At 33.4% G+C, this 13,243-nt stretch overlaps 2 protein-coding genes across 4 annotated transcripts; both read right to left on the bottom strand.

Moving 5' to 3' along the window:
- Positions 1-693: 693 nt before the first annotated feature.
- Positions 694-6,089, bottom strand: LOC145071357 (uncharacterized). Of its 3 annotated transcripts, XM_079018261.1 has the most exons (12): positions 5,791-6,089; positions 5,588-5,729; positions 5,361-5,493; positions 5,102-5,261; positions 4,790-4,947; positions 4,566-4,701; positions 3,184-4,105; positions 2,388-2,556; positions 1,674-1,992; positions 1,309-1,410; positions 1,087-1,219; positions 694-1,006 (listed from the first exon to the last, which is right to left on the bottom strand). In XM_079018261.1, exons 6-9 carry the CDS (start codon positions 4,636-4,638, stop codon positions 1,969-1,971), a joined length of 1,188 nt encoding a protein of 395 aa, XP_078874387.1. In that variant the 5' UTR covers positions 4,639-4,701; positions 4,790-4,947; positions 5,102-5,261; positions 5,361-5,493; positions 5,588-5,729; positions 5,791-6,089; the 3' UTR covers positions 694-1,006; positions 1,087-1,219; positions 1,309-1,410; positions 1,674-1,968. The 3 variants fall into 3 exon arrangements, with proteins under 3 accessions (XP_078874387.1, XP_078874385.1, XP_078874386.1); XM_079018259.1 differs by having other exon boundaries at positions 1,674-2,556; XM_079018260.1 differs by having other exon boundaries at positions 1,674-2,556; positions 4,808-4,947.
- On the bottom strand, positions 4,779-5,951 carry LOC145067601 (CBS domain-containing protein CBSCBSPB5-like). Its single transcript, XM_079014702.1, has 5 exons — positions 5,791-5,951; positions 5,588-5,729; positions 5,361-5,451; positions 5,102-5,261; positions 4,779-4,947 (listed from the first exon to the last, which is right to left on the bottom strand). The coding sequence occupies exons 1-5, from the start codon at positions 5,949-5,951 to the stop codon at positions 4,779-4,781; spliced, it is 723 nt and encodes a 240-aa protein (XP_078870828.1).
- Positions 6,090-13,243: the final 7,154 nt, after the last annotated feature.

The following is a 13,243-nucleotide window of genomic DNA, read 5'->3' as shown; positions in this document are numbered from 1 at the left end:
AATTCATGAGATATATATATATATATATATATATATATATATATATATATATATATATATATATATATATATATATATATATATATATATATATATATATATATATATAAAGCCAAAACCCATCACTTCTACTCTCAAAATACAAAGCCCCTTTGTCTCTAAAGGAAAGCCCGAGTGAAGATTTGATAAATTAAAGTATAAACAAATTAGTAGCATCAGATTCAAAACCCGTATGGAGACCTCCAACAAATATTTTGATAACATGCAACCAACATAAATGAAACCATGACATAGGTTTACAAGTCCTATCCCCACGTAAACAATTTTATACTCTTAGGGTGTGTTCGACACATAACGTTTGAGAGCTTCTGTCTTCTAGCTTTTAACAATACGCTAGTAAAAAGGAAGAAGTCTCGTACGACGACAAGAGCGTTTAGGTTTTAGCTTAAACAGAACAATCAAACATCAAAAATCTATATGAAGTAGCTTTCAACAAAATATTTTAAAATCAAACGCTACCTACTACCCGCTACCGGCTATCCGCTAACCGGTTATCGCTACCCGCTACCAGCTACTTTTGTCAAACACTCCCATAGTCACAAATTGCAAGTCTCATACTCAATTTTAGTAGATGTACTTGATCATGATTAAAGTTAAATTCAAAACAAGGTCTCCCCCACCTCTATTTGAGAATTACAAAGTATAAATAATTCTATGAATGCAACAACTATTAGGTATTACATAAAGTATTTCACATAAATATTTATACATATCAGATCTTATAGATGAAAAAATCAAAAATACAATAAGGTATTATGGGACATGTGTTCTTTAGTAATTAACTCACCTTCATGGTTATAGACACCCGATTCAAGAGCTTACATATCTTGGTCTTCATAATAACGATAATACGGTATCCTTTAATAAGGAAAAGAAGTAGCCAGCGGCAAATAAAGTAATTCATTATCCTCGCTATTCTCTATAACAAGCAAATCTAAACATGCACCTGTACACATAATTTAAATCACACGATTAGAAGGTTTGCGAAAGACCATCATATAGTTTTTTCTTTTCGAAGTTACATACTTTTCACAATATCTTCCATGGCTTCCACAGGAAGAGTATCACAAGACAGGAATATTTCGTTTATTTTCATCACCTTCGAGACAGATGTTTTTTGAATATCAATTGCACTAGGAATGACCCTTGCTACAATGTCCTTTAAACATAAAAAAGGAATGTTAGTGAAACTCGTGGAATAATCACTATTCAGTTGATTTTAAATTAAAGTGAAGATTGAAGAGAAACCTTTTTTGTCAATATACCCATCAATAATCCATCTGAGTCGGTGAGTACTACAACCTCAAATTTTCCAACAGCCATCCGACAACATGCTTCATTTTCAGACCCCTGTTTAAATGTATGTTAATAGTTAAACATCATTATTTTGGAAATATAGTTAATCGAGTTTTGGATGTTCATGTTTAAGAGTGATCGTCTCTGGAGATATAACATTGTTCTTATGAAAAAGTCAATGAAATTATTTTTTTAAAGAAGGCTCCATTTTGAAACAAGTAAGAAAAACACATTTCTGCATTTTATTTTAATGTGTTATAATTTATTTGCAAGAATGTTAGTCTGCTTGCAAGAAATATAAAAAGGGTAAATGCTACCTCGGAGCAGATCCTTGTGCCGCAACTTCTAAAACTTTCTCGTAGTAAGTCATTGTGGACACCCCCGTATTATAAAATAAACCGGTTACCTTGCCATTCTTTTGAATAACAGGTAATTGTGTAAATCCTTTATATTCCATCTTTTTAAGGGTATCCACAAAAAGCGTATCAAACATCACACAAGATGGGTTATTTGACATCACCTTTGAGACAGGTGTGTTCAACAAATCAATCTCAGAAGCAATCACTGTTTTTACAATATCCTTCAAACAACAAAATGGTTAATCAACCTTCTTCAACATGGAAATGTTAGTGTATCCTGCATTGGTGCGACATAGTCTTATAAGTGTCTATATATGTTGGAGCCTCTCCTCTCTCTATTAGTGCTCTATTGGAGAGAAAATATTGGGCTCGACATATATTTACATGGTATCAAAGCGGAGGTCCTGCACCCCCGTGGCTTGGAACCGACTTGTCTATCCTCATCGAGCCTCCAACTTTTAAATGGGGGAGGGGTTGTTAGTCTTTCCCATATATGTATGGCACATTCTTATAAATACCTATATATGTTAGATCCTCCCTTTTCTCCATAAGGGCTCTTGTAGACCCTAATATTGTCTCTCCAAAAAAGCACTTTTAGAGAGAGAAAGAGAGAGAGGAGATGCTCTAACATATATAAAGAAGTAATGGTTTGATTTTAAATTTAAGACAAACCTTGTTTGTTAGTATCCCAGTAAGTAACTCATTTGAGTTGGTTACTACAAGAACATCAGCTCTATGAAGAGCCATCGCACAACAAGCTTCATAAATAGTTGTGGTTTGAGATAATATCAAGGCCTCTGATATACCCATTTGCCCCACTGTCTTTCTTTCTATTGAAACCCTGTCAAAATGCATGCAATCATATTAAAAACATAGTTATGTTGGGTTAATCGAATTTCGTTCATGGGTTATAGGTCGGTCAAGGAGTAATGAGTTTGCATGGTTAACCGTAGTTTTGATTTGGTTTATGTTGACTAGGTTTTAGTGGATAATAAAATGTGACTTGGTGTCATATGATTAGGTAAACGTGGGTTAATTTGTTACATGGAAGTCTACCCATTAGTTTAGGAAGTTAGTTTTTTTATTCTATTTATTGTAGAAGCTTTTATACTTTCCAGATGAGAATTTTCGTTGATAAAGTAATACAACAGAGAAAATGTACCAAAAATTAAGAGTGTGTATCTTCATTTTAGCTTTTCTATTTGGGTCTATACGTATCTGATTTCCAACAAGGTAATCAAGATTTAGATGTTTAGTTGAAAAAATGGTGAGTGTCAGATCTAATTTTAGTCGTTAAATGTTTGCTTTGTGTTATATTTCAGACAAACTATTTGTCCCTAATTTCGAGTATATCACTGGGGTCCTTCATAGGACAAACAAATATTAATTGTCGTCGAAATTCAAGAAAAATATTTGTTTGTCGCTAATGCTAAAAGATGAAGTAGTGACTAATTCGTCATTGACGTACCCAATATTAGTGGATGATTTTTTGTTTGTCTGATCATCACCCTTGCCATTCACATCTAGAAGTAGATTACTTGATTCATGAGGTGAACCTAAATATGTATGTTGTTGAGGTGGGACTAAATCAACAACAAGATTGTTTAGATTTGGAGCTATAGCCACCTTAGAATAATTGGGATATGTGGAATTAGTCACATGCATGAGAGGCGTAAAACCTGGACCATGATTCTCGTCCCTCTCGTCGCTACCATTAACACCTAGAAGTGGTCTACTTGATTTCTCCTGGGGACGTACATCTGTATGTTGTGGAGGTGGGGCCACTAATGTATGTGAAGAATCTTGTGTATATGGTGAATTGCTCATACGCACAAAAGTTGTAAGACTAGGACCATGAGTTTCATCCCACTCATCGTTTCCATTAACACCTTGTCTTGATTGCTGCGGGTGACGTGGTAAAGCTTTAGGGGCAACAAATTTATCATAATGATCCATGTTGGGATATGCTGAGTTTGACACACGTGTAAAAGGTGTAAGACCAGGACCATGAGTTTCATCCCACTCGCCGTTGTCATTAACACTTGAAAGTGGTTCACTTGATTGCTTCAGGTGACGTGGCACAATTGTTGGGGCGACAAATTTATCATAAGGATCAAAGTTCGGATATGGTGAATTGGATACATGCACAAAAGGTGTAAGACAAGGACCATTTGTTTCATAGCAATCACCATTTCCATTCACACCTGGAAATGATCTACTTGATTGCTCTTGGGGATCTATAGATGTATGTTGTGGAGCATCTAGAAACTTATGTTTTTTAGGAGTGCTCGTTCTTGTATTTGGGAGAACACCTCCCTGTAAACTCAGTGAATGGTAAATAAAACCACCATCTTCATCGTTCTCTCGAACAAGCAAATGTGTCCCTTGTCCTGCATTCATAGATTAAATCACTGGATTAGAATGTACAACAACCAGGAAAAAGGGGACATATAACTTGGTGCCAAAGGCTTTTATTATGAAGCTAAAACTGAATTACAAAGCAACGTTAGTAACCTTTTTATGTTGGGTTTAATTCTGACTTTTAGTCAAAAGTGGTGTCTGGTTCAAAGCATATGGTTTTATTAGGGTTTGTTTAGTCTTTTGCTTAGAGTATGAATAAGTAAACCCCCATGGGCACTAGATATTTAGTACGCAGTAGTTGCAGTCTTTTTAGGATAAGTAGTTGAAATTTGTGTTATTTAAATTACTTTTGTATTCGTTGATAAATGAATATTGAAAAACACATCAAAATTAGCCCCAAAACGTCTGTTTCGTTTCTCATCTTAACTTTAATGAATTAAACCGTTTGACACGAAAACAAACATGCAATTTTTCGTACTGGATACAAACCTTGCAATACAATCTTTGGCAGGACTTCCGTGGGAAGAGTATCATAGGACACAAAAATTGGCTTCTTTGTCATCACCTTTGACACAGGTGTGTTTACAATATCGATACCACAAGGAATGATTCTTGTTACAATATCCTTCAAATACCAAAAAACGTAGTTAGGGAAACTGATGGAGCAATCAACGATGGATTGGTTTTAAATTCATGTTGAGATTAAAGACAACCCTTTTTTGTCAATATACCACTGAATATCACATTTGAGCCAGTGAGTACCACAGCATCACTTTCATCAGCAACCATCTTACAGCAGGCTTCGTAAATAGTTTTGGTTTCAGGTATAATCATGGCACTATCTCGAGGCAATTCCTCCACGATTAAAGCCCTGCTCAGAAGTATAACGTGTAAAATATATTATTGTGAAACACGGTTAATTTTTCAAGAACGAGAAAATATCTCTAGCACAAATGAGCCACTTTAGACAAAAATAAAATAATACTAATAATAATAGGACTTGTTTTTTCATTTATAGATGCTACCTATGTGTGACTCTTTGCACTGCATGCGCAGCTTCTACAGCCTTGTCGTAATTTTCAGCTGTTGTTTCAGTATTTGCGGTTTCATCAAATAAAGATAAAAGCAGGTCAAGTAAACCAATAACCTTGCCATTCTCTACAACAGGTAACTGTCTAAACTGTTCTGCGTATGTCCATAATTTTATGCACGGATTTAATAAGAAGGTTCAGCAAATTAACACCAACAATCAACATACAATTCATCGTAAATACTGTTACCAACCTTTCGCCATGTAATTCAGGGCTTCCACAACAAGAGTATCAGATAAAACGAAAATTGGATTCTTTGTCATCACCTCTGACACAGGTGTGTTCTACAAATCAATCTCATGAGCAATAACCCTTGTGGCAAAATCCTTAAAACACCAAAAAAGGTAGTTAACTTTCTGTAAATTAATTGGTAAATGATTGAGTGATTATAAATTCAAGACAAAACTTGTTCGTCAATACCCCAGTGAGCAACCCATCTGAGTTAGTTAGTATAAGAACATCAACTCTTTGAGCAGCCATCTGACAGCGGGCTTCATAAATACTTGTGGTTTCAAGTACTATCAACGCCTCTGATAGAGGCAATTGCTTCACTGTCTTGCTCCTGTTCAAATTCATGTCATTATTTTGGAAATCAAATAGTTACTACTTCATCTTGAAAGTACCTTATGAATTGGATTAATCGATTATTAGTCCGATCATCACTGTTGCCAATCACAGAATGAATTGATTCCATCTTTCTCGGTAGACATTCCTCCTGATAGTCGATCAAGCTCGGAGGATCACCCAATGGTGCAGAAAGAGGTCGTGCATTGGATAAACTCATATTGAGCCGGGAGAAAGAAAGTTTGCCGATGGGGTGTTGAATACAGATATTAAATGGTGTGCGCATGGACCGGAGATAATGAAGTTAACGTGAATACAAGGGGTTGACTTTATATTATGTTTACAAAAAAACACCTTTGGCTTTATAGGGTTTTCAATTAAACACCCCGGAGAAATGAAATATGTAAAACAAGTGCTATAGTGTTGAATGTAGTAAATTCAAAACGAGGAGCCTTTGTGGCGGTGGACTGACATAATCAAGTAGTTGTGAAGTTTTGGTCTGTTTAAAGAGGCATCAGTTCTTCAATAAACAGCAGGCAATAAAAACATTGGATTCCATAGCTCTTTATACCTTCTGTTACTCCAACACGAAATTCATCATTTTGCTTAACATTTTAGCAAGTTAGATCTTAAAGCATTCATTAATGGAATATTATGTTTATACATTAGAACAGTTAATTAGTTGCCCGTTCAATTTCTCATTCGTTGTATGATAATAAATAAAACAGTTAATTATTTGTTTGGTTGTAAAAAACGCTTGACGTTAGCTAGTCGGTGGACTAGGGTTAAGCGCTTAATCGGAGACCATTACTTGCTAATTTGCTGAATTTAAAAAATTAAATATGACTAATATCATATTAAAGTTCATAAATACCACTAATATCATAACAAAATAAGTTAATATGATTAATACAACGCTAATCATGCCTCAAATATTATCAATTGAGAAAAAAAAACTTTTCAAAATGTTAAAATTTCATCGTTTTATAATGTTTCACTAATTATGTAGGTAGAGATTAATCGCTAGGCACTCTCTAATCGGTCGAATGACGCCTAGGATTAATCGGAGATTAATCGGGATCCAGTTGGGAGTTTTACAACAGTGATAAATTCTAATGTATAAATATAATATTCCATTAATGAATGCTTTAAGATTATAAACTAAAAAAAAAAAATTAGATATAAAACGATAGTCTTACGCAATACAATTGTTGATAACTACCAATAAATTATTTAATAATCGATATAAAATATTAGGTATGTATATTTAAAAGTTAAAGGTTTATGATGGGGGATGAGATCTATGAAACAAAAGAAAATACTCAACATGTATTAATATACTATAATTTACTATTGACTTTATCAACACATATTCAGGGAAGTACAATAAACTTTTAGAGTACATTATTAATAAATAAGATTATTTAATAAGTAAACTTGACAAGAGTTATTTGCATATGATGGTATATATATTGAATTTAAATAGAAACTAGTAAACTGTTCTTATCAATGTCAAATGTGTACAAAGAAGAACTTTAACAAGATACAAGTATGAATCTTTGTTGAGATTAAAGACCACATCGGAAAGCATGCAAATATACGGTAATGTGAACCATGAAGATTTCAAAATGAAGAAATATAATGAGATTTGTCAATATAGTTTTTAGTAATAGTTGTTTCGAACGTAATACTCTATTGTTTTTTAAATAGTTAAATGCAGTTATTTAAAATAAGATATTTTTTGCTAAAATTAATAAAGATACAATCTCATGTTTATTTATTCAAGCGTATTTTAATAAGGGGTGCGTTGTGTTCAAAATACATTCTTGTGGGCTTAAGTGAAAGTGCAGGGAAACACGCGGATCTGAAGTATGGGTCAGGTATCTTCCGGTTGGATCCGTATTTGAGGATTGACGTATAAAAGAAAAGAGAGAGTGAAGACGAGATAGATCTCTCATCTCCAGTTAGAAAAGTTAGGGTTTCCTCTCTCGTTCTTGCTTAAATCTAGAGTGTATTTTAGATGATCGGTGATGTGTTTGAGCTCTCTATTGTTGTTCTAGATGAGCTTTGTTATAGATTTGTTATCATCGGTTGATTGTGTTAGATTAGGGGTTGAGTGATTTGTTATGAGCGTAGATTAGTTTTTCTGTAGTGAGTTTTCCGTTGTATGTTTAAGAAAACCTTCTTTTTCTTAATCCTCAATTGATATAAGAAATGAAGATGTTGGGAAACTTGTGTTTGTCTAATTTCATCATGGTATCAGAGCTGTAAGGCTTGTTATTCTTGATCCCAATGCTTAGGTTGTTGTTCGTCATTTGGTGTTCATCGATTCAACGATCTGAGTAAGGTTTGTCTTCTTACTTGTCTAAATTTCTTTTCACTTGAATCTGAATAGTTTAGGGTTTTCTCTTTGTTCACCCTTGATTGAGGGTTATTATATGAGATCCTGGTACTGCGGTTTGTATGATTAATCATGCAGACGTATTGGTCCATTCTTGCTGTTGCGGTTTGGATTGAAACTCTGAAGCGACGATTAATCCTTTAATCTGAAGTAATCCTCTTGGGGTCGGATTTGATCACCGATAAACCTTTATAGGGAACGGATTCAGGGAGTCGATCTTGAATTAATTCATTTGACCTAATTGCACTGTGAGGATTTCTTGTTCCCTTCTATCTCTTTTTTCTTAGCAGTACACCAATTAATTGTCTGTTTGAATCAGTTTGTTTTTTATGGTTTTAACTCTGTGTTGATTGTCTTGGGCCCCAACAAACTGTGGTGACCATCTGGACTTTAAGTCAACACAGGTGTTGTTTTTTACTATTGGCTTATTTGTTGTTTGTTTGATTGTGTGTGTTCTGTGACTTACTATGGTTAGTGAAACACCTGAAGGGAGTGGTACTCCTAAAGAAGTTCCTGTTGATTTTGATGACCCTTTATATGTTCATCCATCTGATAATGTTATTACATCTATAATAAAAATTAAACTGACTGGTAATGAAAATTATCGACTGTGGCGTAGTGTTATGTCTAGAGGTCTTAAGGCCAGAAATAAATTGTGTTTTGTAGATGGTACTATTACTCTTGAGAACACTGATAAAACTAAATCTTCTAAGTGGGAACGTGTTAATTTGTTGTGTGTAATTGGTTATTAGGATCAATTTCTGAAACTATATATGCTAGTCATGTTTATTCTGATAATGCTAAAGATATTTGGGATGAATTGTTTGAAACCTATAATAAGGCTAATGGTTCTATAATTTTTAATATCCATCAACAGATAAACACCTTAAAACAAAATGGTTCTTCTCATTCTGATTATTATAATAAACTTGATTCCTTATAGAAAGAATTTGATGGTTTGACTAGTTTAACTGAATTTGTGTGTGAGGCTGCCACCAAACTTAGTGATCATTCAAAATTAATGAAACTAATGTAGTTTTTGAGTGGTCTTCATGATGTATATAATCAAGTTAAAAGTCACATTCTCATGATGGAACCTTTACCTAATGTCAAAACTACTTTCTCAATTCTTTCTAGAGAAAAATCTATTCAAAAGAATGGTTCTCTGAGTTCTGTTGTCTCTTCAAAACCTTAAGTTTCTGTTTTTAACAGCAAGATTACTGATTTTAAAAAAGGACAAGGTCAAAATAGGTTCAGAAATCAAGGGTTACTGTGCAAACATTGTAATCTTAAGGGTCATACAATAGAAAGGTGTTATAAATTGATTGGTTATCCAAAGGATTTTAAACAAAGGAATGAAAATAATAATCAAAATAAGTGCTTTTCTGTGAATTCATCTTCTGTTGCTCCAAATAGCAATTTTGTAGGTCCTTCTGAGTCTGTTCATGCTAGTGATTGTCACTATCTTACAAGTGAGCAATATACCAAGTTTCTTTGTCTCATTAATGAGAACTCTGCTAATGAGGATGTATCTGCTATTGCAAATATGGCAGGTATATCTACATTTCAATGTTTTAATTCTTTTGTTAGTCCGAGTAGTTCTCAGAGTTTTATTGTTGACTCTGGGGCTAATCAACCTATGATAGCCTCTAAGTCACAACTTCAAGACACTATGGATGTGTCTAGACTTAATCTCCTTGTGAAACATCCTAATGGTTCTTCTGCACCTATAAATAAGATTGGGAATATTCAGTTATCCTCTGATCTTACTTTGTTTGATGTTTTTGCTGTTCCAGACTTCAATGTTAATCTTTTGTATGTGCATAAACTTTGTTAGGATCGTGGGTGTGAGATTATTTTTTCTGAGCATAATTGTAAAATTCGGGATTCACTATCAAAGGAGATGGTGGAGAATGGTAGAGAATCTGGGGGATTGTATTATCTAGATCATATTCCCTTGGGTAATTTAGTTAATTTTACTAATTCTAAATGTTGTGTTTCAAAATTAACTTGGCATAGTAGACTTGGTCATCCTGCTGACCAGGCTTTAAACACTTTAAAGGATAAACTAAAGCTTGGTAATGAGTCTCTTCCTCCTTGTGATGCTTGTCAAAGAGCCAACCAGACTAGAGAGTCCTTTTCTCTTAGTCAACATTGCTCAACTCAATTAGGTGAGTTGATTCACATAGATGTTTGGGGACCCTATAGACTTGCTTCAGTAGAGGGGTTTAAGTATTTTTTGACTATTGTTGATGACTTTACTAGGGCCACTTGGATTTTTCTTTTAAAGTCTAAAAGTGAAGTTTTTGATTGCTTTAAGTCTTTTGTGAATATTTTATCAAATCAGTTTAGTGTTAATGTTAAGATTGTGCGTTCTGATAATGGTACTGAATTTGTCAATAATCAAATGAAATATTTTTGCATAGAACGTGGTATCATTCATCAGACTTCCTGTACCTATACTCCACAACAAAATGGGATTGTGGAAAGGAAGCATAAAAACATTCTTAATGTTGCATGATCTCTTATTTTTCAATCAGCAGTTCCTGTAAGATATTGGGTAGATGCGATTTTAACCTCTATTTTCTTGATAAATAGAATGCCTACATCTGTTTTAAATGGGTTATCTCCCTATGAACTTGTTTTTAAAAAAGGCCCCTAGTTTTGATCACTTGAGAGTTTTTGGTTGCCTTTGTTTTGCTGTTAAACAAAATGTTACTGATAAATTTTTTGAACGTGATGAAAAGTGTATTTTATTGGGGTATTGATATGATAAAAAAGCTTATAAACTTCTTAGTCTGGATACTAACACATCTTTTATGTCCAGGGATGTGATGTTTTATGAGTATGTGTTTCCTTACAAGTTAAAATCAACTAATGCTGATACAACTTTAGATAATTTTGGCCCTAGTGATCCTTTTTCCTATGATGTTTTTGACACTAATGAATACTTAAATGATTCTATTAATCCCGATGAGCTAAGAGTAGAATCTCAGTTAGATGGTGTTGATGCAGCCACTCACCTGGATGATGTTAACTCTAATAAGACTGTCAACCGTAGTGGCGAGGCAGTTGTGCCTCCTGCTGCTGGTTCTATTCCTTCTTCGTCTGGTGTGTCTAAGGAAAGTAGTCATTTACCCTTAATCTCTTCTATTGAACAGTCTTTAGGTGCTTCTAGAACTAGGCGTGAATCACATATGCAAGTTAAATTTGTTTATTATATTGTACAAGGAAAATATAAATATGGTATAGAAAGATCTGTCAGTTATTCTTTACTAGATAATGCCACAAAATGTTTTGTTTCTAATTTGAATAAGACTGTTGAACCAAAGGATTACAAAGAAGATTTGTCTGATCCAAATTGGATTAAGGCTATGAATGAAGAGATGGAAGCTCTTCATTGTAATCATACTTGGGAAATTACTAATTTGCCTAAAAATAGAAAACCAATTGGCTGTAAATGGGTTTTCAAAATTAAATATAAGTCTAGTGGTGAAGTAGAAAGGTATAAAGCACGCTTAGTAGTTAAAGGATATAATCAAAGAGAGGGAATAGATTTTGAAGAAACTTTTTCTCCAGTTGCAAAAATTGTTACTGTGTGTGTTATTATTTCTTTATCTGTTCAAAATTCTTCTCCTTTATATCAATTAGACATTAATAATGCCTTTTTATATGGTGATCTCATTGAGGATGTTTATATGTCTCTTCCTCCTGGATACTATTCTGCTGGTGATTCTAGGGTTTGTAAACTTACTAAGTGATTGTATGGTTTAACGCAAGCCCCTGGAAAATGGAATGAAAAACTTTGTTCGTATTTGTTTTTGTTTGGTTTTCAACAAAGTATAAGTGATTATTCCTTATTTGCGAGAAAAATTGAAGGTTCATTAACTGTGTTACTTGTGTATGTGGATGATATTATTTTAACTGGAAATTGTGAACTTGAATTGAAAAAGGTTAAGGATTTTATGAAAACTCAGTTTTTAATTAAAGATCTTGGGATTCTAAAATATTTTTTTGGAATTGAAGTGGTAATGTTTGAAAATGGTTTGTGTTTAAATCAAAGGAAATATTGTTTAGAATTGTTGCGTGAATATGGTATGCTTGGATGTAAACCTGTAAATACTCCCTTAGAAACAAATGTTATAATGGATTCTAGTGAAAATGATAGAGTCAATGCTCTGTTAGATAATAAAACTGAGTTTCAAAAGCTTATAGCGAAACTTATATACCTGACTGTTACCAGACCTGATATCTCCTATGCTGTTCAAGTACTTAGTTAATTTATGAACAAACCTAAAAAATCTCATTTGAAAGTTGCTTTTAGACTTTTAAGATACTTAAAAAATAGCCCTGGAAAGGGAGTAGCAGTAACCAAGTCTGATAAATTTGAATTAAAATGATATGTTGATGCAGACTGGGCTAAATGTTTCACTGCAAGGAAGTCTGTATCTGGGTACATGGTTTATTTTAATAATGTTCTGATATCATGGAAGAGTACGAAACAGTCTATTGTTTCTAGATCTTCCACTGAAGCTGAATATTGGGCTCTTGGTTCTATTACTTGTGAAATAATTTGGATTTTAAAAATGTTGTTTGAACTAGGAATGAAAGATCTTATTCCAGTTTCTGTTTTTATGATAATTAATCAACTATTAAGTTGGCTCTAAATACAATGTTTCATGAAAGAACAAAACACTTTGTGATTGACTTACATTTTATTTGAGAAAAAATTTCTAATGGAGTTATAAAGTTAGTTAAAATTTGTTCTTCTGAAAAAATGCAAATATTTTTACTGTCTTTGAATATAAAAGAGCATGATTTTTTGTCTAAGAAAATGGGTCTTATTGATGTTTTTAAAAGTAAAATATAAATATTTCAATTGAGGGGGGATGTTAAAATTAATAAAGATACAATCTCATATTTATTTATTCTAGTGTATTTAATAAGGGGTGTGCTGTGTTCAAAATACGTTCTTGTGGGCTTAAGTGAAAGTGCAGGTAAACACGTGGATCTGAAGTATGGGTCAGGTATCTTCGGGTTGGATCCGTATTTGAGGATTGACATATAAAAGAAGAGAGAGAGTGAAGATGAGATAGTACTCTCATCTCTAG

The sequence above is a fragment of the Lactuca serriola genome, chromosome 8 (genome assembly GCF_051521515.1).
Source record: "Lactuca serriola cultivar US96UC23 chromosome 8, Lser_US96UC23_V15, whole genome shotgun sequence".
NCBI classification, from domain to species: domain Eukaryota; kingdom Viridiplantae; phylum Streptophyta; class Magnoliopsida; order Asterales; family Asteraceae; genus Lactuca; species Lactuca serriola.
This window is presented reverse-complemented; position numbering and strand designations above follow the sequence as displayed.